At 35.6% G+C, this 27,818-nt stretch overlaps 1 protein-coding gene across 8 annotated transcripts in view; it reads right to left on the reverse strand.

The window, feature by feature from the left end:
• akap9 (A kinase (PRKA) anchor protein 9) overlaps nt 1-27,818 on the reverse strand; it is an 81,699-nt gene that overhangs the window by 23,660 nt on the left and 30,221 nt on the right. For 3 of the 8 annotated variants that reach the window (XM_051871887.1, XM_051871889.1, XM_051871884.1), the window contains 13 exons: nt 27,461-27,674; nt 25,510-25,714; nt 22,977-23,031; nt 21,032-21,256; nt 20,637-20,774; nt 17,465-17,803; nt 16,197-16,304; nt 15,736-15,854; nt 14,147-14,337; nt 13,169-13,407; nt 8,307-8,469; nt 3,024-3,236; nt 1,541-1,579 (listed from right to left, as the gene is read on the reverse strand). In XM_051871887.1, the coding sequence (XP_051727847.1) occupies nt 1,541-1,579; nt 3,024-3,236; nt 8,307-8,469; nt 13,169-13,407; nt 14,147-14,337; nt 15,736-15,854; nt 16,197-16,304; nt 17,465-17,803; nt 20,637-20,774; nt 21,032-21,256; nt 22,977-23,031; nt 25,510-25,714; nt 27,461-27,674 (2,248 nt within the window). The remainder of the gene's footprint in view (nt 1-1,540; nt 1,580-3,023; nt 3,237-8,306; nt 8,470-13,168; nt 13,408-14,146; nt 14,338-15,735; nt 15,855-16,196; nt 16,305-17,464; nt 17,804-20,636; nt 20,775-21,031; nt 21,257-22,976; nt 23,032-25,509; nt 25,715-27,460; nt 27,675-27,818) is intronic. The other 5 variants (XM_051871892.1, XM_051871886.1, XM_051871885.1 and 2 more) reach the window with 4 other exon arrangements.

A 27,818-nucleotide genomic window follows, 5' to 3' on the forward strand; every position in this document is an offset into this window, starting at 1 on the left:
TTTGCAATCAACTGAAATAAATAAATAAATTTATATAAGTAAATTTATAATTTATACTTATTTAAATTAATTTTTTTATATAATAAAATAATATAATAAAAAAGTTGAAGTTGAAGTACTAAAATTACCAAAACTGAAAAAAAAAAACAAAAAAACATTTAAGGCTAAACAGAAATAAATAATAATAATAATAATAATAATAATAATAATAATAATAATAATAATAATAATGATAATGATAAAAGCATGTAATTAATGAAACTTGAACTAAAATTTTGACTACTTCAGAATATTAATAAATATCACAATGGTATAAAAATAATACTTATATAACACTGCTTAATTGCAATGAAAATAATGAAAATAATAATAATAAAAAAGGAATAAAACAGGAAAATAGATTGTTATGGAAATGAAAAATTTTATGGAAATTTTTAAGGCAAATGTGCTTAATTGCAGTGTTGTTATTGCTAACTAGAACTAAAAATATTACAAATGAAATATTACAAGAAAAATTTAAATTAAAAAAATTAACAAAAATGAAAAGTGATGCCTTTGCAACTAACTAAAATAATTAAGTTTATGTTGAAGTACTAAAATTACTAAAACTAAGAGGAAAAAAAATGGAAATATATATAAAAATAAAAATGAGCTTAAAAAAAGCTTACTAAAATTAAAATGAAAACTGAAGAGACCAAATTAAAGCTACTTCAGAATATTAATAAATACCATGATGGTATAAAAATAATACTAAAATAACACTGCTTAATTGCCATGAAAATAATTAAAATAATTTAAAAAAAAAAAAAAAAACATTAAATTTAATTAAAACCAAGCTAAATACTCCTTCAAAAGAACAAAATGTCTTTTGATTGTGCCATGAAATATGAAATTCATTAGTGAATGTTCTCTGCAGTTCTCCACTTTTGCATCCTACTAGATATGGCACATTGACAGAAGACATTTCCCCATTTCCCACAATCGTTCCCATTCCTGTATGATCCATGATCACATGATCCGGTCAGCAACCACCGAACGAACCCACAGTGCAGGAGAGGACGGGGGATAAGAGTGCAAATGCAAAAAAGAAAGGAAAAAGAAAAGGAAACGTGTCCCTTATTGAACAGCCATCAATCTAATATAGTCACATGGTTTACATGGTTTACATTTAGAATATGTATATATATATATATATAATTGTTTATTCTGTTTTATTATAATTATTATACATTATTATTTTAAAAAAGGTTTCCAGTGAAATACAATTCCATCCATAGTCCTGTAGTGAAATTGCCCAAATAAGATGGCTGTTCAATCAGGAGATCGATCACACCTGCCAGCCTCAGTTAATCATGCTAGCGTGTTTCCAGCAGACAGAATGTGATGTTGAGTGAGTTAAAGTGAGGCAGCGGTTAGTCCATCAGGAGCCAAAAGCAAGCAAAGCTCCAAACTGCTGTTACTGGTGTATTGATCAGACAGTGAGACACGGTGGGCCGGCCATGCAGCTCGTGAACACACACTCACACACACTCACACACACCTGCTTCAGGTGCTGCGTCAAGAGCAGCCTCAACTAGTCCTGAGGAAAGAGAGAGTGAAAACAACACGTTCATCATGCAAATACAGGAGGAAAGAAGGCAGAAACAAGTGACGCATGGAGACGTGACAACATCCGCATCTGTGCGCTGTTAAAGCATCTTCAGATTCTCCGGCGGGGGATTTGGCACTTCATGCACCTGTAAACATCTGAACTCGCGTCTGAAGGCCTGTTCACACCAAACCTGACTCCAAAATAACTGCAGAACTTTGATAGAAACTTAAACGAAAGAAAACATGTTTTTTAAAATTTAGAGGGAAAATTTGCTAGATTGCAGTGTTATTATTAACTAAAACTAAAATTATTAAAATAACTAAAATAAAGCTGTAATAAAATAAAATATAAATATTAGATGAACAACTTAAACTTTAAAATTTAGTACATTAAGTTAAACTAAATAAAAATTAGAAATGTTGCAACTGGGTTATTATTATAACTAAAACTTAAAACCTTAAAAAACTTTTTCGTTACTTGAAATAAAATAAAATATTTATTTATTTCAGCTAGATGCCAATGAAACATTTCCCATTTTTATTTAGTTTAACTTAATGTACTAAAATAACAAAAAATGAAATGAAAGTTAATAAAAACTATATAAATATTAATGAAAATGACAAAAACACACAACAAAATTACTAAAACTTTAACTGAAATTAAAATGAAAACGGAAAATATACACATAAAATCTAATTCAAAATATTAATAAAAACTACAATAATATCTTAATTATACTAAAATAACAGTTCTTGGCAACTAACTGAAATAAACAAGTTTAAATTAAATATTTCTAAAACTAAAACTGAAGTAAATGAAAGCCAAATAGAAATACATTTACATACACATACTAAAATCTTAACTAAAATTAAAATGAAAACTAAAATATCAAAACAAAAGCTAATTAAAAATATTAATAAATAATATAATAGTAAATAAATTAAACAAAAATAATACTAAAATATTTAATTGTCATAAAATAATAATTATATTATTATTTAATAATAATTAAATATTATTTAATATTATTATTTATTATTAATAAAATATTAAAACTAAACTAAAAACAGGTTTAATTTTCTTAATGCAATATATATTTCTTTTGGTTTTGGCATGAAATTTAATCATGACATGTTTTCATTTGTACAGGAACTGGAAATGACGCGCTCTCTCTGGACTGTAATGTTCGAGTTGCCGCTAGCATTGTTTAATTTAGCATCTTGTCATGTTGAAAATCCATGTTCAGTGTGAACGGGCCTTGAGAATGAATACTGACACAACCTATAAACAAAATAAATCATCAGTTAATCATTCTGCAACAGCTCTGATTTTACCCATGAACACTTTCAGCTTCAGTGTCTATCATACATCATTTCTCTGAGATTGCCAATCAACGAATCAAATCACAGCGAACGTAAGACACGTGACATACGTAGCTCTCGAGACCCCGCCCCGTCTCTCATGGCGTCCTGTTGCCGTGACAGCAGCTGGCGTTCGTCTTGTATCTGCTGTCGCTCCTGCTCGAGTTCGCGCAGACGGCTGCCGGTCACGTGCAGCTCCTGCTCCAGGTGCAGCTGCAGTTCGGCGTGCTCGCGGATCTGCTGCTCCAGCGCCAGACGCTCGCCGGTGTAGCCGTCAATCAAACCTGAACACAAACACATCATCACGGTTACTGTGATGATAAAAGCTTCACATTTGAACTGGACAGCATCCATCCTAGTTCAGAAACAGCCATTCAGTTTGAATCAACAGGAGGATGAGTAAATGATTTCTGGGTCTTTGCAGATCACGTCTTTGTCTTTATTTGTGAGCTTGTATTAATGTTCAGTGTTTCCTATTCAGTACCTAGACTCTGGTGACCGCCACAGTTTCATAATGAACTGAAATATTTTCAGATTTCTCATAATAACTCTAACTGTGTTTTGCGGCATTGCTTTGGCAAAGTATCTGTCAAACCAACTAAAACTGAAAGTGCGATATGGCTTTTTGTCCTTATCAAAGCGCAAAAGACTGCGATTTCATTCAATTTAATTAAATATGTATATAGTCAGTAAACAGTGAACTCTGGCATGTGTTTAACGTTTTGCATTTGAGAACGTAGCGGGAACCAGTTAAGCGTTGTTTTCACATTTGCATAATTTCCAACATTTTTGTGGGAAAGTGATTACAGCATTTGTAACAGATTTGTAACAGATCAGTAGTACAGACTGTAGTTTTCTGTCAAAATAAAAGCTCAACTGCAGTTTCCATCAAAATAAAACTTCTAGGGTTTATCTCTTACAAGTGAAGAAAATTAAGACAAAAGTATTATAATTTCCCTACTGTAACGTAAAAAAGTAAAAATATATACTTAAATATTCGTTTTCATTTATTTTACAGTGCATTTGGTTTACAATATAAGGCCATTACTGTCATAGGAATGATAATAATATAAAATTATTATTATTATATTCTTATTGTTTGGCTTCCTGAAACACCAGTGTGAATATAATGAAGACTGAAGTCACAGTATACATTACAGAAACATGTCCCCTGATGCCCATAGAGGGACCGAGATCCACCCACTGCAGTCTCACAGAATCCTGTGGGAAACACTGAATGTTGTTTGTTTTTGTGTGGGCATGGCAGCTGATATAAGATCTCTAAAAACAACAAATCTTCTGAAGTAAAATATAACACTTCATTGATTTGCATGTGTGATGTGACACTCCAGCTGAATGAAACACCACACAGATAAACAAAAGCAACACACACACTAGGCTTGCTGCGATAGTCGGTGTTACCAGTGGTCATCTGTTACATCACTTGCCCGCCGCGGCACTGCCCCCCCACTGTCGTTTTGATTTTTTATAGTAGCCTAATAAAAATCACTTAGTTCAGTTAGACAACAGACACTACAATTAAAAACTAAAGGCATCTGCTCAATTCAAGAGTCGCAGCACAGATCAGCAGCAGGAGTCAGAGTTCACCTCACTTCACCCATTACTGACCACACACTTCTGACTGACAAGACAACAGCAGAAGATTTGGTTTCAAAGCGAAATGTAAAAGCGAGTTTGTCACTGTACTGTTTTGTTGTTGTGTTTTTCATTAAGAATAATAATGAACCCACTATTCAATCAATTGCCGCCCCTGAATTGGTGCTAATTTGAAAGCGAAAGTAAAATGCGCACAGCAGCACAGGAGCAGAGCAAGTGTTTTTAGTTCATTCCTATGGAAGTTGAGTTACAAATTAATTGAAAACGCTTATTCTGCTCTGTGCCAGTGGACAGTGGGAAATAGAGGGAAATACAGGGAAATAGTGGGAAATAGAGGGAAATACAGGGAAATACAGGGAAATAGTGGGAAATAGTGTGGAGGGAAATAGTGGGAAATAGTGTGGAGGGAAATAGTGGGAAATAGAGGGAAATAGATGGAAATGGTGGGAAATGGTTGGAAATAGTGGAAATAGTGGAAATAGTGGGAAATGGTGGGAAATTGAGGGAAATAGTGTGGAGGGAAATAGAGGGAAAAAGAGGGAAATCGTGGGAAATAGTGGGAAAAAGAGGAAAATAGTGGGAAATAGAGGGAAATAGAGGGAAACAGAGGGAAACAGAGGGAAAAACAGGGAAATAGTGGGAAATAGAGGGAAATAGAGGGAAATAGTGTGGAGGGAAATAGTGGGAAATGGTGGGAAATAGTGTGGAGGGAAATAGTGGGAAATAGAGGGAAAAAGAGGAAAATAATGGGAAATAGAGGGAAACAGAGGGAAATAGAGGGAAATAGAGGTAAAAAGAGGTAAAAAGAGGTAAATAGTGGGATTCCCTCCCCCCATACACTCACACACAAACACACACTCGCACAAGCACACACACACGTCAGGCTCTATTTGGTTAACAGGGTTTGAACACGACAACAAAGCATTTCTGCCCCAACTCTGTTACAGGTCACTGATTCTCCTCTCAATCTCACTCAATAAACTCCATCACTTCAGGAGAAATATGAATCAACATTCTTTCAGTTCAACAATTAACCTCTTCTAAGTGTGTTTAACAGAATATTCATGAGGAAAAGAACATTGCAGGACGAGACTTGTGTCACTTGTGAAGCTCGTGGTGGAGTTTAGCAGTATTTAATAACACCGCTCCACATACAAACACACAGAGGGTTAGTCATTCATTCAGCCACAGGCACGCAAGAATAACTCATGAATATTTAATGACAAAGATCTGACACTCTTTAAGGTCATTTGCAAATGAAATGAGGCCGCAGTGAGCGATCAGACTAACAAAAGAGCTCGACACGACACACATGACGGAAGATCACAGCCACTGAAACAACAACAAAAGCTATCAGCACGACTAGATGTTAGACAAGAAATATGAATGAGAACAGCACACTGTCAGCACGATAACTGAAACACTGATAATAACGCTGAAGACACTTGTTGGACAACTAAAGCAAAAACACATTCCTGTATTTAATATGCATTTAAATGTATCAGTTGTGAAGCTGAACGAATGCATGTAAATATAGACACAGTGACAGTTCATTTGCACTGAACACAGAATCAGCAGTCATGTACAGACATGCAGGCAGAATAATATATTAAAAGATGATCAAACCACAGACTCTCACAGGAACATCAGACGCTCCTGCAGGCCAGTTTGATGATGATACGCTTCTCGTTTCAAACACAAACATTGGCTCATTCGTGCGAGAGACAGGTTTATTATCGGATTATGTCTTAATGAGACAAACATTTAGGTCATGACAATTTAAAGAATTAAAACTATTAAAAACTAATTTCAGAAGAACATGCTGCACCTAAATGAACACAAATGGTGCATCTGATCACTTCGTAAAGTAATAGATTCACTTAAAACATTATAAATGACTGTCCAAGTAGGTCTGATGTTGTGGAATTACGTCACATGACCATCAGTATGACAGATTAGTGACAGCAGAGCAAACATCACACAGGGAGACACTCCCACAATCCATCACAGCAGCATGTGATCTGTGTCACTGTCTGCTTTAGTGCTATCACACTGTCTTGTGAAATGACTATGGTAAACGTTTAGTCGTAAATAGCGAACTAAACACAATCTAACATTCAAACATTTACGATATGCCAATTTCCACCATGCACAAAGAAAATGAATAAAACAAAAAGAGTGTAACCGTGACAACACACTAATAATGCTGGTCTGTTAGAAAGTCTCTGAATGTTGGAGTGAGTGTGTGTGTTTGCTGAAGTACCAGCCACTGCTGTCACCAACAAACACACACACACACACACACACACACACACACACACACACACCTCACACACACACACACACACACACACACTGATCGATCAATCAACTGTCTGTCCTGAGCTTCTTCAGAAGTGAAAGAGAAAACTGATCCTTGTTCTAGAATCTAGATCAGTCTCTCTAAACTGGGTTTTATGAGGAAACTGCAGGTGGTTTGTAAGTTGATGAAAATAATTTTAAAAAATCATAAAACTTTAAAATAGATATAAAAAAATATTTTCAAATAAAAGCAATCAAAATAAAACGATTACTAAAAATTAATAAAATCACAGAATATAAAATTAAAATAGGTAAATGATTTTAAAATGAAACAATCAAAATAAAACTTACTAAAAATTAATAAAATCATAAAAACGGCAAATTTAAGTAGACAAATTATTTTAAAATAAAAACAATGAAAAAAACAATTAGTAAAAATGTATAAAATCACAAAAGTTATAAATTAAAATCTAAATAAAACACTAAAAATTAATACAATAATGAGTGTAAAATTAAAACAAATAAATGATTTTAAGTGTGCCCATTAAAGGGTTAGTTCACCGAAAAATGAAAATGTCTGTCATTAATTACTCACCCTCATGTCGTTCCACACCCGTAAGACCTTCCTTCATCTTCAGAACACAAATTAAGATATTTTTGATGAAATCCGAGAGAGAGGATATTGTTGAATAAAGTCATTATTTTTGTTTTGTTTTTGCACAGAAAAAGTATTCTCGTCTCTTCATAACATTAAGGTTGAACCACTGTAGTCACATGACTGTTTTAACGATGTCTTTAGTACCTTTCTGGACCTTGAAAGTGTTTGTTAAATTGCTGTCTAATTGGTCTCGGATTTCATCAAAAACATCTTAATTTGTGTTCTGAAGATGAAGGAAGGTCTTACAGGTGTGGAACGACATGAGGGTGAGTAATTAATGACAGAAATTTCATTTTTGGGTGAACTAACCCTTTATCAGAGAACAGTGAACATGTGAATGTGTTGTTAACTTATTGAAATATTGACCTAAAATCTCAGGGGGACTTATTTTAGCTCAAAGGGGTTCAGCTTACAAAAAAAGATTAGGAATCCCTGATCTAGATCAAAGTCTGCTCAAAAACCAGAAGCTGCACTGCTGTCACCACACACACACACACACACACACACACACACACAGAGCTGCTCATGTGAAGAACACGCACTAAACTGAAGACACAGTACTGTAATTATAAAAAAATATTTCACTCTGAAATACAGCACAACACGGAAGAAAAGATGAGCGCAACTTGCAGCTTCATGCTGACATTAAGGGTTATGATACACACTGTGTATACACAAACACAACCCACCTCTTTGACACACTCGAGTGCTGCCAACACACACAGATCCTCCTCACATCCTCAAACACACACACACACACACACAAACACACACACACCTTCAGCCTTGTGCAGCTCCAGCGCCAGCTGCTCGCGCGCTCTGGCCTCCTCACACAGACGCTCCTGCAGCTCCTCCTGTCGTCGCAGCAGCTCCTCCATCTCCTCATTGTGCCTGAACTTCTCCCTCATCAGCTCCGTCTGCGTGATCCGCGCATGTTCCAGCTGAGAGACGGACAGAAAGATCATGATGGGCGAACCAGTGCTGGAACTTTCAGACTGATCTCTGAACTGGATTGAACTCCATTGATTTACTCCTTTATGAATGCAGTAACAATAGCCTGATTTCTAGATTACAAAAAACAAATATGCCTGTATTCATCAGACATCAGTGTCATGTAAATTCAGAATATCTACTGTAATAAAAACTTTGATCTATAGCTGTGAGAAAAAGTAGTGGCAGGCAGTGGAAAAACATCCAGTGACTGAAGAGTTTCTGGAGTGAATTAAAGTAATGAACATTCATCAATAAACGATGAGCAGAGCATCATTACAGCCTCACGGCCTTCATTGAGCAATTCGTTATGATTTTGTGTGCTGTTTTGAGGGACATGATTATTACATTATTTTGTGGAATTATTCAAAAAAGCATCATAATAAATACTCTGAGTGATTATTTCTAATATTACTAGAAAGGAACAGAAGATGCATGATGGTTTATTAGGAACGTTTACAGGAATATGGAACATGTGAAGCTCGTTTTCAGAATAAGCCAGAATAAAGACCTTACATGAGAAGTGATTTGCATATATACACTACCGATCATAAGTTTGGGGTCAGTAGGATTTTTTAAAAAGAAATTAATATTTCCTCTCCTCCATGTCATCCAAGATGTTTTTATGTCTTCAGTGGAAAAGAAATGAAGGTTTTTGAGGAAAACATTCCAGGATTTTTCTCCATATAGTGGACTTCACTGGGGTTCAACAGGTTGAAGGTCCAAATGTCAGTTTCAGTGCAGCTTCAAAGAGCTCTACATGATCCCAGACGAGGAATAAGAGTCTTATCTAGAGAAACCATCGGACATTTTATAAAAAAAATAAACATTATATACTTTTTAACCACAAATGCTCGTCTTGCACTGCTCTGTGATGCTCCACGCATTACGTAACCCGTTGAACCCCAGTGAAGTCCACTATATGGGGAAAAATCCTGGAGTGTTTTCATCAAAAACCTTCATTTCTTCTCAACTGAAGACAGAAAAACATCTTGGATGACATGGGGGTGAGGAAATTATCAAGAAATTTTAATTCTGAAGTGAATTAATCCTTTAAGATGTTTTCAACATTGATGTTTCTTGAGCAGCAAATCATCATATTAGAATGATTTCTGAAGGATCATGTGACACTGAAGACTGGAGTAATGATGCTGAAAATTCAGCTTTGATCACTGGATATAAATTACACTTTACTATATATTCACATAGAAAACAGATATTTTAAATCATAATATTTTTTCACAATTTTACTGTATTTTTGCTTAAATAAATGCAGCTTTGCTGAGCAGAAGAGACTTCTTTACAAAATGGTTCATGGTTGTTTAGTTTTAATGCTACACACATCTGATCTAAAAATCTTTCTGTATTATTCTCTCAGTTATGTCAACAAGTCTCTGAGTGCTTGATGTGGTTACAGATTCAAGAGTGAACCAGCGAGAAGCTTTAACAAAAGGATTTTATAAAAACACGACAGTGTGAGCGATCTCGTGTTACGAGTCTAAACACAAAACACTTCATACACAGAAACACACCCTGGAATCTCATTACAGCCCAGTCAACGTGTACAAAAGCTCCTCTTATCTAACTATACAGACACTGAACGTCTCCAGCGCTATAAACCTTCCTCCGCATGATTCTCAAAGGTCGAAATCGATCTCCTGCATGAGGAAGCACCTGCTCAGGTGACCACAAACAGCCCCTCACACACACTTACTGTATAGGGAGGAGTGGGCAGAGAAATCTTGGAGACGACTTTGAGCAGGTGTCCGTTGTCCCGCTGGTTGACGTGTGAGATCTGCGTCTGCACCACCACAGCGTTCTTCTCGTGCAGCAGGTGGCTGAGAGGGAAAGGTCGCGGCAACGGGATGCGCGATTCCACCTCGTAAATATCCTGATCCTGGCTATCCAGCCAGCTGTCGCGCAGGATGTGGGAATTCCAATACGTCCGATAGGAATCCATTGCGTTGTCCTTCTTCTTCACTCACGATTCTAACGTTTGAGACTAGTTGTCAAGCGACGGGTGAGTTAACATCTCTCTGTCTCTATGGAAGAGCCTCCGCGTTGGTAAACACACATATGAGAGACTTCACATGGCCGGTCAGGGAGAACAAATCCCAGTAATTCCAGAGATCGGTAACTAAAGGAGAGCAAAACTCCAACCTGTAGCCTAGAAATCCAAACTGGAGAGTTGTAAAATCACCAGGACTCTCTCGTTCACTTTCCCTCGGTTACTCCTGCTGGAAACTCATTAACAATTCCATGCTTCCGTGGCAACGGTCCGCTGGGAAAAGGCAGGGCCTCATTAACAAGTGAGAACAGACCATAGCAGCGCTCCGGGGGGAGATCATCTCCCTCTCCTCTCTCTCTCTCTCTCTCTGTCAGCTGTGCACTTCCTGTTAGTGAACATGTGCGTGATACGTCGGCAGGGAGGCGGAGTCACACAGGCTGCAGGTGAGTGACAGGTTGATTTAACACACACACACACACACACACACACACACCCACCCGCGCCCTGCCCGAGCCTGTCCAACTAGATTCCTGCTCCTTATAACTGAGAACAGGACGTTTAAAGGTTTAGATGATTATAAATCAGGAATGTGGCGCTTTGGTTCCATTTAAGTAATTATTTTCTCTGATAACAACATTATTGATTAACCACTCCTCCCACACGGCTCCTCCACATGAATCTTCATTCTTGAACAAGCCATTACATGATTAACTCCTCAGAACCAGGCCATTAAGACACGCATTAAACCGAATGATCACCACAAACCGCTGGTAAATCCTCACTTCTGCTGGATTTAAATGTTTTCGCTCAGATTTATGAGTGTTGTATTGATTTACAGCTGTTTTTGCTGTGTTTTTTTATTGTTTTCACAGAAGAATGGCTCTGATTACAGAAGATAAGGGTTTTCAATCTTTTAAATGCAAAAGGCTGCTATAAATTTATATTTATAAAGACCCAATTTATACTGTGAAAAATAAATACAAATATGTGTAAAATATTCTTTGGAAACTATTTTGTTTATGTTTTTTCTACTCACTATATTACTGTACTATGCATTATTTATTTGTTTATTTTAATCTAATTGCTATTATATATATATATATATATATATATATATATATATTATATATATTATAATTGTTACTATATTATTTATTATATATTTATTTTTAATGTAACTTTTATAATTTATTTTTTATTGTTTATTTTATTTATTTATTAATGTCAATTTTTTATTTAAATTTAACATTTGTTACTTATTTATCTTTTTCATTTATTTATAACAAATTTGTATTTTAATGTTTTATTATTTATTTTATTAATTTACTAATTTAAAACTTATTATTAAAATAATTCTAATATTCTTTTTTATTTATTCATTCATTCACTATAGTACTTTACTATGTATTATTTATTTGTTTATTTTAATCGAATTTTATTGTTTTATTCATTTACTAATATCACATTTTTATTTTATTATTAAAATAATTATTCTTTTCAATCAATTACTATTTTATTATTTTAATCTAATATTTATTTAATTATTTATTTATTCATTTATATAAAATTTGTATTTTAAACTATTTATTTTAATCTTCATTTAATTGCTTATTTAATTAAAACTATCTATCTCTTTTTAGTTTAAACTATTTTTATTTATTTAATCTATTTTCAACTTTTATAATTCATTTTTTTTCAATTTTATTATTCATTTTATTTATTTATTTATCAATATCACATTTTTATTTTAATCTAATATTTATTATTTATTTATTTTAATCTATTTATTTATTTAAATCTTATTATTTATTTTTATTTTTATTTTTACACTGGTTTTCTGTAAAAATTTCCAAAGGTCCCAGTTTGAAAACTCCAGCATTAGCAGCTTAAGAGAACTTAATTTCATTCGCCACATGCACATCTGCTCACATTTCAAGTGGAACAAGATCTGTGGCATAAAATATCAAAATCTCCAAATTCAGCATTCAAGATATTTATCTCCTGCAGAAAGTGATGATCAGAGTGAAGCTAACATAACTATTGTGAAACACGGTTTCGCTTTACTTCACACGCCCACAGCTTTACGGATGTTAAGCTGCTGCCACGGAGACCAAAGCATTATGCAAATCTGCTGGTATCTACAGGCGACCGGCCCTGCCCACTGTACAGAACGTGTGTCCTCTGAGCATTAGTTTGAGCCCTGATGCCTCATGGGAGAGTTCATCTGATATAACCAGCAGCGCTAGTTAATGATCCAAAGACAACGTGTTTATCCAACACACACTCTCAATATATGACCAAATCCTGTTCCCAATGTGTGTCAAAAGTTATCTGTCGTGTACTGTTTCATACTGGTCATTAAGATTGTTTAATGTTTCTGAATGAGTCTCTTCTGCTCACCAAGGCTGCATTTATTTGACCAAAAATACAGTAAAAATAATGAAATATTATTACAATGTAAATCAGCTGTTTTCTATGTGAATATATAGTAAAGTATAATTTAATCCTGTGATCAAAGCTGAATTTTCAGCATCATTACTCCAGTCTTCAGTGTCACATGCTCCTTCAGAAATCATTCTAATATGATGATTTGAACCATTTATAGTCGAAGCGTTTATTTTGGCTCCTTGTGCTTGCCGTACCTGAGTGGTGGTCTCAGTGATGGCGATGAGCAGCTTCTCTACAGCGCTCTGCAGTCGTGTGCTGATGCTCATCAGATGCTCCTCCCTCTCCGGCTGGAGCTCCGCCTCCTGGTGCAGGAGCTCCGCCCCCTGGATCTTCAGTGACATCTCCAGCCCTTCATCGGTCTCTGTTTCTGCTGAAAACACGCTGACGTCATCCGCGCCCGTCTCGCTGCCGTGGAAACTCTCAGAGGACGTGTCTGTGTACGGGACAGAAGGGATTCGCTGGTTCACCGACATCAAAACAAAGAGTAAATGAACGGATCGTAATTTTCGTCTTGAGTATTACAGAAATAAAAGGTAGATGTTGTGTATCCTAAACAGGCCCGGACTGAAATGATAGAAAAGGCCTTTATAACTTAATAGTCTGACTTGGCAAACATCACTAATAAAACATGTTTTTGTGGGACAGGGATATTAGAGACAGCAGATTAAGACAAACGGATGAAATCACAGACGGACATGAATGTGTCGTCAGCTGATCTCTCTCACAGGATGAGGCTTTGTTCGGGGTCTTTTGTGCGTTTTGAGTGTCGAGTTACAGGAGTGTCCATCTCATATCATGTGATATGAGACGTCCACATCACACACCCAAACACACTCTCCTTCTGTGCCTGGGTCACATGACCTCATCTCAACTGTACACAAAACATCTCTACGCAAAGACAATGAGTCAACAGAAAAGGACAAACAAGACAGACAGGATCTGATGCGGCTTCACTGGTTCCTGAATATCAATTAAATGGTCCTGTCATCTGTTATTAACCCATCGCAGACGAGCTCTGATGTGACTTTAATGTCCTTCTTTAAATCTTTTACTAAAGCACACTACAGCATTCAGCTGAACACATGAAGGGTCATGCCTAATGAAAATCAACTGGTGAAAATGTCTGAGTAAGTTTGATATGAAGTAAAAGAGGCGAGTGATGCGTCTCTGACCTCCAGCAGGTCCTGCCGTCGGGCCGCCGTACGGTTTGAACCCCTCCGCTGGGACCGTCAGGTGACCCTTACTGGACGCCTGCAGGATCCCCTCCACATGACGGCCGATGGTTTCCTCCGCCGCTGCGGTCGTCTTCAGCACATCGACGATCACCTGACGCAGACGAGCGTTTGCCTTACGCAACAAATCCCTAGAAGAAGAAAACAACTTAGTGATTGTTGAGAAAAATATCTGTCTATCTATCCATCCGTCCGTCCGTCCGTCCGTCTATCTGTTTATCCGTCTGTCTATCTATCTATCTTCTATCTATCTGTCTGTCTATCCGTCTATCCATCCATCCATCTGTCTATCTATCTATCTGTCTGTCTATCTATCCGTCTATCTATCTGTCTATCTATCTGTCTGTCTATCTATCCATCTATCCATCTGTCTATCTATCTATCTACCTATGTATCTATCTATCTATCTATCCGTCTATCCATCTATCTATCTATCTCTATCTATCCGTCTATCCATCTATCTGTCTATCTATCCATCCATCCATCCGTCTATCTATCTATCTATCTATCTATCTATCCGTCTATCCGTCTGTCTATCTATCCATCCATCCATCCGTCCATCTGTCTATCTATCTGTCTGTCTATCTATCCGTCTATCTATCTATCTGTCTATCTATCCATCCGTCCATCTATCTATCTATCTATCTATCTATCTATCTATCTGTCTGTCTATCCGTCTATCCATCTATCTATCTCTATCCGTCTATCCATCTATCCATCTGTCTATCTATCCATCCATCCATCCGTCCGTCTATCTATCTATCTATCTATCTATCTATCTATCCATCTGTCTATCCATCCGTCCGTCCGTCCGTCCGTCTGTCTGTCTGTACATCTATCTATCTGTCTGTCTATCTATCTATCCGTCTATCCATCTATCTATCTATCTATCTATCTATCCATCTGTCTATCCATCCGTCCGTCCGTCTGTCTGTACATCTATCTGTCTGTCTATCTATCTATCCGTCTATCCATCTATCTATCCGTCTATCCATCTATACATCTATCTATCCGTCTATCCATCTATCTGTCTATCTATCTATCTATCTGTCTATCTATCTATCTATCTATCTATCTGTCTATCCATCTATCTATCTCTATCCGTCTATCCATCTATCCATCTGTCTATCTATCTATCCATCCATCCGTCCGTCCATCTATCTATCTATCTGTCTGTCTATCCGTCTATCCATCTATCTATCTCTATCCGTCTATCCATCTATCCATCTGTCTATCTATCCATCCATCCATCCGTCCGTCCGTCTATCTATCTATCTGTCTATCCGTCTATCCATCTATCTATCTATCCATCTGTCTATCTATCCATCCGTCCGTCCGTCCGTCCGTCTGTCTGTCTATCTATCTATCCGTCTATCCATCTATCTATCCGTCTATCCATCTATCTGTCTATCTATCCATCCATCCATCCGTCTCTCTGTCTGTCTGTCTGTCTATCCATCTATCTATCTCTCTATCAGTTCTAATGACTTCACAGAACTTTATCAACTTTTTCACTAATTACTCCTCACCTCTCTGTGATGATGACATCAGATGTGAGCTCTGGGTCTTGAGCAGGTGACTCTGATGTCACGCTCCTTCCATGACCTTTGTCCTTTATCACCTCCTTCTCTTCCTCTTCCTCTTTCTTCTGGAGTTTATGCACAGGCAGAAAAGAAATGGCAGATAAGAAGCCCGTCATTTAACCACAGTCAGCTCAAGTCATTTAAAGCAGTCTGTATATTGAGATGTGTTCGTCAGGCCGAGCGCAGCGGCTCCCAAACACACACAGCCAAACACAAACAACACAAGACTGGAGTATCCAAATGTGCTGCCATAGCAACAGTTGCACCTGAGAAGAAAGGTTTCTAAGGTGACAAACGCCACCTGATGGCACAGAGGAGGAAGTGCAGATGGGCAGGTGTAAACACACTAACTCTGTACTGGTATGAATATGGAATACTATTCACACACAAACTTCTGTTTACACTACCTGCTCTGTCTGTGTGCCACAGCTTTGCATGCTGGGAAGCGGGCGCTCATCTCTTTCCATCTCAGTCTCGTTTTCTCCCTCCTTCATCCTCTGCATCTCCAGCTCTCTCTGTTTCAAACGAATATAGATATAAAATCCGATAAAATCAGATATAAAATCACATGCAACTTTGAGCTGTAGCGTGAAACAGCGCAGGACAGATCATGAAATCACACACACTTTAACGCCATGCGGAGCGGCTCGACCGAACCACAGAAAAATCACAGCAGACAGAACATCACATCTGAAGAACCACAGAGAAGCAGACACAAACACCAGCAGCAAGAGTCTTTCATCAAAATATAACTTCTTCACCTCTGAAACAATCTAACATTTTATAATTCAGTTCAGTCATGATGGATAAAGTCCTGCCCTTTATTTCTGCCTGATTATCCTTAATAGAAAATACGTCACTTTACAGAAGTGTAAATGTGTCGTGAATGTGGTTTCATGTTGTCTTGTGAGTCAATGTTAACATTAACCAGCATTAAATTACAGCGCTAACTGTGTTAACTAAAAAATGTAAAATTAAAATAATTTTAAAATAAAAACTAATCAAAATAAAACATACTAATAATTAATTAAATCATAAACTTAAAATTATAATAATTCTAAAATAAAAAAAAATAAAATGGCAATTAAAATTTAATTCAATCATAAATATGTAAAATTAAAATATGTAAATATTTTAAACTACTATAAAAATGGATTACTAATTAACTCATAAAAATGTAAAATGAAATCATTTTAAGATAAAACAATCAAAATAAAATACTTATTAAAAAGTTAATTAAAATTGTAATTTAAATATATATGAATAAATATGTAAAAAATTAAATAAGTAAATCATTTTAAAATAAAAACTTATTAATAATTAATTAAATCATAAATATGTCAAATTAAAATAGGTAAATCATTTTAAAATAAAAACAAATCAAAATAAAACCGGCTACTAATTAAGTCATAAAAATGTAAATTTAAAATAATTTAAAAATAAAAACAAATAATTATAAAAATATAAAATTAAAATAAATAATTTTAAAATAAAAAAATCTAAATAAAATACTCAAGTTAATCAATAAATCATAAATGTGTACAATTTAACTAAGTATATAATTTTAAAATGATGTCTAGTCTTTTCAGAGGTGGAGCAAGTATTTCATGTTGACTTTAATGACGCCTCTGTAAAAAGGAAGAGGAAGTGTTTCACTCAGGTAAGACATGCACACCTGCAGCAGCTGCTGGCTGAGTGTGTGTATCTGTGCCGTCAGGTGTGTGTTCGTCTCCTGCTGGATCTCCAGCTGTCGTGTGTGTGACACTCTGAGCGCCTCCAGCACACGGCCGTGTTCCTCTTCCTGCTGGACGAGCTCAGAGCAATAGTCCTCCGTGAACACAGGTGTGCCCTGCTCATCATCACCATCATCATCATCATCATCAGGCAGCTCTGCCGGGATCTCAGTGTCCTCTTCCTCAACCGTGTCATCATCATCATCATCAAACATCACCTCTGAAGGGAGGATCTCTTCATCATCATCCTCATCCTCTTGTGTTTTCTCTTCTTCAGAAGACTGTGGAGTCAGTGGACGAGCGTTAAACTCAACGATCAGACGTCAACAGCTGCTTACGGACTCATGTTTCAGGCAGCATCAGAGCCGACATCCCAAAAACACACACACACACACACACACACACACACACACAATAACGAAGAACTGTAATGATAACTATAACGATCTCGCTCTAACTCGAACTATAGTGATAACGACACAGAAGAACAGTATCGCTGGAATCACTTTCAGAACATTTTTCTAGCTGATGAAGGATAAAAACATTGACAGCCAATCAGAATTCATCCTGCTTTAATGAGTTCGAGCATTTAAAGAGACAGACGATAAAACTGCAGCTCTTATAACAAACAGAACGATATTGTGCGCTGGTGTGGACGCGTGGAATATAGTTATAGCTATCGTTCTCGGTATTGACCTTATTCCGACGCCCCATGACGCTTTGCGCGAAATATGGGTGTAACTTCCTTAAAGCTACAAACAGTCAGTAAAAGGCTCGCTCTATGAACGCAATAATACTTTTTCTTTTTAAACTGGGTACAATGAGATGACATTATTCTATTCACCCTTCAACCAACGAACATTAAAAGGACATTTAAAAGTGTAAAAGCATCAACAAGGTAGTTTCAACAGGCCATGAAAAAGCGTGATTCTGGATGGGTTAAATATAACTATAGTGATATATATCTGTATTATGTGATATACGCTGCCTTAATAAAAAATGTTCATGAACTTCAGCATTGTGTGATACTATTTCAAAGTGATTTCCATCATTTTTACAGATAATAAATTGTATTTACCTGTGAAAACAAACCTGGAAAGAGACGTGAGGCTTTGAGGAGAAAAACGAGAGATTCTTCGTGCATTCCAGTGAATTATTAATGGGATATATCGTAAATTATATCGGGAGAACAGACCACAAATGTGCTGGTATATGTTGTCCTTTTTCATACTATTACAGCGGAATGCAAAGGGACAAAAGAAAATAATCACGAGGATAGAAAGCAGCGACTGAAAAGAGCTCTTGCCATAGATATTCTTGTTATAAGATGTTACGTTAAAATACCAAGCGTTACGTTATTCACACGATTCGTTTCAAACTTTTTAAATGGAAGTTCCCCAAACCGGAAGTGAAACCCATAATTCGAAACGCAGTAGGCTAGTCAGGAATAAGGTGGATAAGTGGGCCTTAAACGAGTTAGAGTGAACAAGTTTTATTTTAGTATCAGTGAGATACTATTATAGTTTGAATTAATTTTCATTTTTAGATTTAGTTTAGTTTGTGTTTTTATAATCTTTATTTTTTTAATATTTTTTTTTATAAATATGTCTATACAGCTTGGATTTTTTTCAGTTTTAGTTAGTTAAACTTCATAAGTAAAATGACTAGCTGAAATGGAGAAATGTTTTCTTTGGCAACCAGCTAAAATAAAAAAGTTGATTTTATTTCAAGAAACACATTTTTTTAGTTCACTATAATAACTCTGGAGTGAACTATTCCTTTAAACAGTAATTTATTTTACATTATACATTATTATGTACATTATAATGTTTTGATTCTTTCATTTCATCTTTTCCATTAATCTGACAGGAGTTTTAAAGTGAAGTCTTTCTCAGTTAAATAACCTGCTCATTTCCATCTCATCAAACACACACTGGAGCTAAAAGCAGCGTGAATTTGTGTGTGTGTGTGTGTGTGTGTGTGTGTTCATGCGTTAAATGTGAGCTGAGGGAGCTTTAATACTACAAAATGACACTCGGCCTACAGATGACAAACACACACACACAGTGGTCATCTTGCTCGAGCCTCAAAAGTGCTAAGACTCATGTTAGCTAAAACATTATTAAATTTATTTAAAGGGATAGTTCACCTAAAAATGAAAAATATCCCATAATTTATTCACCCTCAAGCCATCCTAGGCGTATTTGACTTTCTTTCAGACAAACACAATCAGAGATATATTAAATAATATCCTGGCTCTTCCAAGCTTTATAAGGGGAGGCGAGATTTTGAAGCCCAAAAAAATGCATCCACCCATCATAACAGTAATCCATACGACTCCAGGGGGTTAATAAAGGCCTTCTGAAGTGAATCGATGGGTTTTTGTAAGACAAATATCCATATTTAAAACTTTATATGGCCACATGTGAGTCTAGTTCTGGCGGAAGTATGACCTCTGACCCGACGCATGACGTATTGGCGAACATGAAAACAAAACATCGCTCACGAATTAGAAATCTAAAATGAGAATTTTTAAAGAGAAGAGTCGGAGGATTTTGATTTAAGATAAGAGGAGCTTGAGTTTGTTGTCCAGAGGAGTCTACTCTCACCTAAGCTTACGCTAATCCTAAGTCATGCGTCAGGTCAGAGGTCACTCTTCCATCTAGAACTAGATTCGCGTACGGCCGTTGCCGGAAGCCAGTGATTATAGTTTATAAAAAGTTTTAAATATCGATATTTTTCTTACCAAAATGCATCACTTCGCTTCAGAAGGCCTTTATTAACCCTCTGGAGTCGTATGGATTACTGTTATGCACTTTTCTGGGCTTCAAAATCTTGAGCCCCATTCACTGCCATTATAAAGTCTGGAAGAGCCAGGATATTATTATGTGTTCGTCTGAAAGAAGATAGTCATATACACCTAGGATGGCTTGAGGGTGAGTAAATCATGGGATGATTTTCATTTTTGGGTGAACTATCCCTTTAATGACCAAGTTCCAATGAAGAATTAAAATGAACAAAATCCATAATAACAGTGTTCAGAAAGATTTCTTCAGTGATATCGTTTCCTGGTGTTAATGTGTGACCCTCATGAGCCACCGTACGTGAACTCACCTTCAGTCTGTCCTCCTCCTCACCCTCGTCATCCTCAGCGCCGTCCGTCTGCATGGCTGTGCTCGTCTCTCTGGCCTGTTTGCTGATCCGGGCGTGTTCGGTCTGCTGGGCGAATTCAACCGACATCTGCACGATCACCTGACACACGAGACGCACAAAACCATCAAGCCCTCGACAATCAAGATTTCAAATTCATCAAGACCGACATACAGAACTTCAAATTCATGAAGCCATCGATTCAAGGCATTCTTTTGGTTTTCCGCTAAATGATTTCAGTGTTCATTTTGGTGGATCAATATTAAATTTCCAGCACTATTCCTCAAAAAAGAAAAACAGCATATAAACTTCACACAGGAACATGTGATATAAAGGACCTGCATGTGTTTTAAAAGCACCTTGGCGATCTCCTCCTCCAGCAGCTCCTGCTGGTGTTTCTCCTGCAAGCGTCCGAGATGCGTTTCCTCCGGAGGAGATCCGATCCCTCGCTCCGCTGCGTCTCTCAGTCGCTCCAGATCCAGATCCGTCAGCTCCTCACGCGAGCTCTCGCACGAGGCTTTCTGCACTGCCTGCAGCTCACGCGACAGACCTGCTCCGACATCTACAGAGGGACGCTCTTCATCCTGAGAGAGAAACGGCAGTGAGAAGAGATCGACAGAGAGGAAGAGCAGAAGAAAGAGGAGGCGGAGTGTGTGTGAAAGAGCTCTTTCTCGTGGCTCCACACACACACGTGCGTCTCAGACACTGAATCCCGTCTCTCTGTTCTCAGTGCGACTGTAATTAGTCTCTCGTTTTCCCTCAGAATCTCATTCAGTCAGTAAAATAAGATCCAGACACAGATTCAGAAGCTCTTTTCTGTCTCGCTCTCTATTCATATATGTATTCAAACATCCCACTATTCATCTTTTCTCTGCTTCTTCTTCTTTTATCTGTCGTCTCTTCCCAGTAAAAATGTAAGTAGCTTTTAACAAAAACATAACTAAAAATGCTACAGTAAAACTACTCATTTACATTAGATTTAACAAGCCAATAATCATATACTATGAAATTATGCCATTTAGAAGAAAAACAGCTCATTATAAGTTAAATGAATTAACTTAAAATGTACAGTAAAAATTTGTAATGTTACTGTAAAACACTTTAAAATAGCTTTCAAAATGTACATTTATATTAGATTTAACAAGTCAATAATTATAATTTTGATATGAAATACTAAGGAAATTATGCTATTTAGAAGAAAAATAATAAATTAACTTAAAATTTACAGTAAAATATATGAGATTGAACAAGATACTGTACATGTGATTTTACTGTAAAACACTTTAAATCAGCAAGTAAATAATCATAATTTTGCTGTGAAATACTATGAAAATCGCCCTATTTAGAAGAAAAATAATGAATTAACTTAAAATTTATAGTGAAAATATGAGATTGAATAAGATAAATGTGACTTTACTGTAAAACACTTTAAAATAGCTTTCAAAATGTACATTTATATTAGATTTGTCAAGTCAATAATTATAAGTTTGCTATGAAATACTAAGAAAATTGCCCTATTTAGAAGAAAAATAATAAATTAACTTAAAATTTATAGTAAAAAATATATGTGATTGAACAAGATACTGTACATGATGTGATTTTACTGTAAAACACTTTACTATGGCTTTCACAGTGAAAATTTATATTACATTTTAACAAGATAATCATCATAATTTTGCTGTGGAATATCATGGGAATTATTGCTATTTTATGCTAATTACAAATGAGATTAAATAAGATAACACTGTTCACGTAATTTAATGTAAAACACTTTACATTTGCTTTTTTAAAATGTATAATGTATAAAACACTTTATAATGTACAGAGAAAATTTATATTTATCAAGTAAATGTTTGTGGTAAAACTGTACTGTACTATTAAGGGAAATTAATGTTGAAATTGTGCAGTATAAGATTACAAAGCAGATTTTAATACTTCACATAGTTTGGTATATTAACATGGTGACGAAAGGAGATTGCAAATTGTATTTTTAACAGCAAAACTGTGAAATGTTTTTTACCAAATATTTAACAAAAACCATCCAGTGTTCACAGCCAAATGGAAAGCGTGTAAGAGCGAGTGAACGACTGAATGAACGACACAGAGATGGAGATGTTCGCTCATGCATGAGGGGTTTTCAGGGAGGTCGTGTTGCGTAACGTCACCCTGATTCCTCTCGTCTGAGATGTAGGGCAGCTCGCAGCCGCCGGCCCGCTCACACTCAAGGACTTACTTTACTGAAACACTCGCTGCATGCTGAGAAAATCACAAGAAATCTGAGAGAAACACTGAGGTAAGACTGACCTGAACACGTTCACCTCGCACGTCTCTCGTCAGGGGCGGACTGACGCTCGGCACACTGGGAGAAAAACACAGACACAGACTGAGTGAGTCACGGGTCGCCGCAGCAGAAACACTGACCTCAAACATAAACAGGGTTTCCCGAACTGGGGTTGATGAGCTCAGGATTAAATTAAATTAAATTAAATCATAAAAATGTCAAATAATAAAACACTTACTAAAAACGAAATATTATATTAGTTTACCTGCATGTCATGTGACCATTAACCATCATCAGTGAACCGTGAACATTACAAATTATTGAAATATTAATGAACTCAACCCAAAACCATAAAAACTGTTTATTTTTAAACATCTAGTTTGAAATAAAACATTAACTGATATAAAATAAAATATAAAAAAATTAATCATATTTTTATTTTAGCTAGTTGACAAGGCAACAGCTCATTTTCGTTTAAAATTCTAAAATAACCAAAACTAAAACTTAAAAACTATGCAGACATTTTTAAAAAATGACAAAAACATAGCAAATATGACTAAAATTTTAACAAACTCAAATGAAAATTTAACAATAAAATCGAAGCAAAATTATAATAGTATATCAATGACACTAAAATAAGGGTTTCATAAACTCGTGAAGGAACTGCAGAGCGTTTGTGAGTTGATGAGCTCATAATTAATTAAATTAAATCATAAAAATGTCAAATAAATTATTTAAAAATAAAAACAATCAAAATAAAACACTTACTAAAAAAGATGAAATATTTTATATGTTTACTTGCATGTCATGTGACCATTAACCATCATCAGTGAACCGTGAATGTGAACGTGTTGTTAAATTATTGAAATATGAACTGAAATCTCAGGGGAACTTGTTAGCTCAGAGAGGTTCGTTTGGGAATCGCTGCCAAAAATAATCTTCAAAAACACACGAACATAAATCACAGCTGACTGCGGTCAGATTCAACAGATTAAACTTCTTAATATGACCTTAAGAATATAAAAATAAATCCCAAAATTAATAACAATAAATTATATGACAAACTAAAAAGAAAAATATCAATTAAATTTGGCATAAAAAAAATGAATGATGAGAATTTGGTGGGTGAAATGTGTTAAAATCAGACAACATTAGAACAACTTGTATTGTATGGATTTTTAAAAATATCTTCTATCATCTTCCACCGAAGAATAAAACTAAGTAAGAGTAAAATACTACAATTCTACAATGCCAAGACTTTAGAGGAGTTCAGACGCTTGAGCTGAAGAAAAATGCATTTTTTTTAAAAAATATTTTAGCATGAATATATTTATAAAGCCTTTCCTGAGATCTGATCTGTCATGTGTCCATTCGGGGGCAGTACAGCTCTTTCACCATCAGAAGTCTCCCAGTATCAGTCCCGTATCAGAGGAGAAGCGACTGTTTTTCACTCATCGGAGCACTTTGATCTGAGACGTGTGAGAGTTTGACGCGAGCGCTGGGCTTCAGCGCCAGTTTAAACGCATCCATCATTTATGAAAGCGCTTCAGAAATGAGTGTGATTCTACAAACATCCATCAGACAGACGGACGCTCATGTTTGTTTGACACACACCTGTGAGAAATCTTCCCATCAGAGCATCAAACAGCCTGACGTCTCTGAGACGAAGCTCTAACGCTGGTTAATATTTAAAGAGGAGAGACACACTGGGCTGAATTATCACCCAGGAGGCCTTTTGTTTTCAGCCTTTAGTGTGTAAATGTCAAACTGACAGCAAATGAAAAGTTACTGGCCTTCGTTAAAAATGCTCAGCAGAGCGACTGAGACTTTAATTACTGCAACAATGACAGCATTAATAAAGGAAGAGCCTGTCGCAAACGATCTGTTTAAATCAGATAAACCTAAACTTTTTTGTCAGATTTAAAGTTGATATCTCAATAATTTAATGACACATTCGCATGTTTACGGTTCTCTGATGTCAGTTACATGACAAGTAAACAGATAAAATATCTCATCTTCTTGTGCTGCTTTATATTTTTGTCATCAAGGACACAATTAACTGATCAAAAGTGACAGTAAAACATTTATAATGTCACAAAAGATTTCTGGTTCAAATAAATGCTGAATTCTATTCATCAAAGAATCCTGAAAAATAAAATGTATGAAGGTTTCCACAAAAATATGAAACTGTTTTCAACATTGATAATAAATCAACATATTAGAATGATTTCTGAAGGATCATGTGACACTGACGACTGGAAATTCAGCTTTGATCACAGGAATAAATTACACTTACCATATACTCACATAGAAAACAGCTGATTTAAATTATAATATTTTTTCACAATTTTACTGTATTTTTCATCAAATAAATGCAGCTTTGGCGAGCAGAAGAGACTTCCAAAACATTAAAAAAATCTTGACTAGTAGTGTAGCTGCTTGGGACCTGATGGACGAGATCTGTTTGTTGCTGTATCATGTGAAGTTAGAATCGATGTTAGCCGGAGACTGAGGCTCAAAGCCTCATTAGGCTCAGGAATGATGAAGACGTGTCACCTGAAGAGCTCCTCTGCTCCCGTGAGCTCCTGCAGTCTCTGCTGCAGCAGGAGGATCTCTGCGGTGAATCGCTCCTGCGTCTCCTCCATCTGCTGCTGGTAGTAGCTCTTCAGCCGCTCGATCTCCTGACGGTGTCTCTCTTCCAGCTGCGCCGAACACTCCTGAAACTCCGACTTCAGCTGCTGGACGATCGGCTCGCTCGGCTCTGTGGGAGCAGAGAAAATACGGTCACCGTTTACACAAACACCAGTGAAAGATACAGCTCTGGGATTCACATAAAAGAGCACAGGACGTTCAACAGAAGAGAGAAACACCAGTGACTTCTGATTCTTCTGTATTGTCACAGGTGTGTGTATATCAGCTGTTTTACAGCGGTTCGGAGTCTGAATCTGTTTTCTAATATCAATTGGACTGTTTTGAGACTTCAGTTTTGAACTCAAGTTATTCATAATGTGAATCTGTTTCAACACTGATTCAGTTTCATATGAATCATCTGATCTTTTGTTTCAAGGGCATCAAGATCCAAATAAAAAGAGAAAATAATCCAAAGAAATTAGCTTCAATAGCTTGCATTTCTGAAGTACTTAATTCAATGAATTGTCCCCTCAAAAAACATAACCAGACATTTATTTATAAAAATAAAAAGTCAGTTTGTTAAAATTGCACCAAAAAATAATAACATTGTATACTGTTAGAATTATGTAAAACTGCCTAGTGCGAATGGAATTTTGATTTAAGGATTGATTTATAACAGGATTTCCCAAACTGGAGTTGGGAAAAATCGAATAATTCATAAATAAATAATTTAAAATTAAATTAAATATTAAATAATAAAAATGTTAAATTAAAATCAATTAATTATTAATAATAAAAAAAAAATAAAAATTAAATTAATTAAATCTGTAATGCTAATTAAATAATAAAAATGTTAAATTAAAATAAATAAATTATTGATTTTAAATAAATATAATAAATAAAATAAAACAAACAATTACTCATTAAATCATAAGTGTTAAATTATAATAGATTTATTTAAAAATAAATAATTTAATGAAACTGAAACAATTACTAATTAAATCATAAAAATGTTTTAATTAAAATATATAATTTATTTATTTTAAATAAATATAATAAACTAAAACTGAAACAATTACTAATTAAATCATAAAAATTTTAAATTAAAATAAATACATTTTTTATTTATTTTAAATAAATATAATAAATAAAATAAAACTGAAACAATTACTAATTAAATCATAAAATGGTAAATTATAATAAATTGTTAATTTTAAATAAAATAAAATGATAAATAAAATAAAACACTAATTTAATCATAAAAATGTTAAAAAAAATATTTATTTTAAATAAATAAAATAAATTACTAATTAAATCATAAAATGATAAATTACAATAAATTATTAATTGCAAATAAAATAAAATAATAAATAAAATAATAAATAAAACACTTAACAATTAAATCTTAAAAGGGTAAATTAAAATAAATGACTTATTTTAAATAAAAAATAAAATAATAAATTTTCAAAAAAAAAAAGTACAAAAACCAAAAAACGTTATCAGTTTTGTAATCGGTTATCCGATTACCTACATGTCATGTGACCATAAAACTAAATCAGAGAACCATGAACATGCAAATGTGTTGCTAAATGATTGAAATTTCAAATCTCAGTGGGACTTCAAGAAAATAATTTAGCTTAAAAGGGATTCGGCTGACAAAAACTGTTCGTGAATCCCTGATTTATAACATTACAACTATCACAGCGGTTAGCAGCAATAACATATAATAATCTTTGCTGATACCGTTAACCATAATTGTTTTTATTAGTGTGGGTTAAAGAGAGCTGTTTCACAGTGTCTCTCTCTTTAGTGTTGAAGGGTCTCTTAATAATAGATCTGAAACACTGGGGCTCGTTTTATGTGACGTCCCACTGACCTGCAGGCTGACCGTTGACCCCCTGCTGCTCCCTCTTCAGCTCCTCCTGCAAGCGCCGCAGCTCCCGCTCGTGTGCGTCCTGCAGCTCCCGCTCTCGGCTGCGCAGCTGCGCCTGCGTCTGCGCACACAGACTCTCCCTGAGCAGCTCCAGCTGAGCGGCGTGAATCTGCGACAGACTGATGCGCTGAGCCTCCAACTGCAGACGGCACTCATCCTACAGACACAGAGACGCACACGCCAACATGTTATTTTGAGAGGGGGCGGGACTATCTGTTTGACCGACCAATGGTGGGAGGTCGTACAGAGAAAAGGCAGTAGGAAAACCTGCTTGGAAACAATCGGTATTTCTGCAGTAAAT

Source organism: Ctenopharyngodon idella, chromosome 19 (assembly GCF_019924925.1).
Source record: "Ctenopharyngodon idella isolate HZGC_01 chromosome 19, HZGC01, whole genome shotgun sequence".
NCBI lineage: Eukaryota > Metazoa > Chordata > Actinopteri > Cypriniformes > Xenocyprididae > Ctenopharyngodon > Ctenopharyngodon idella.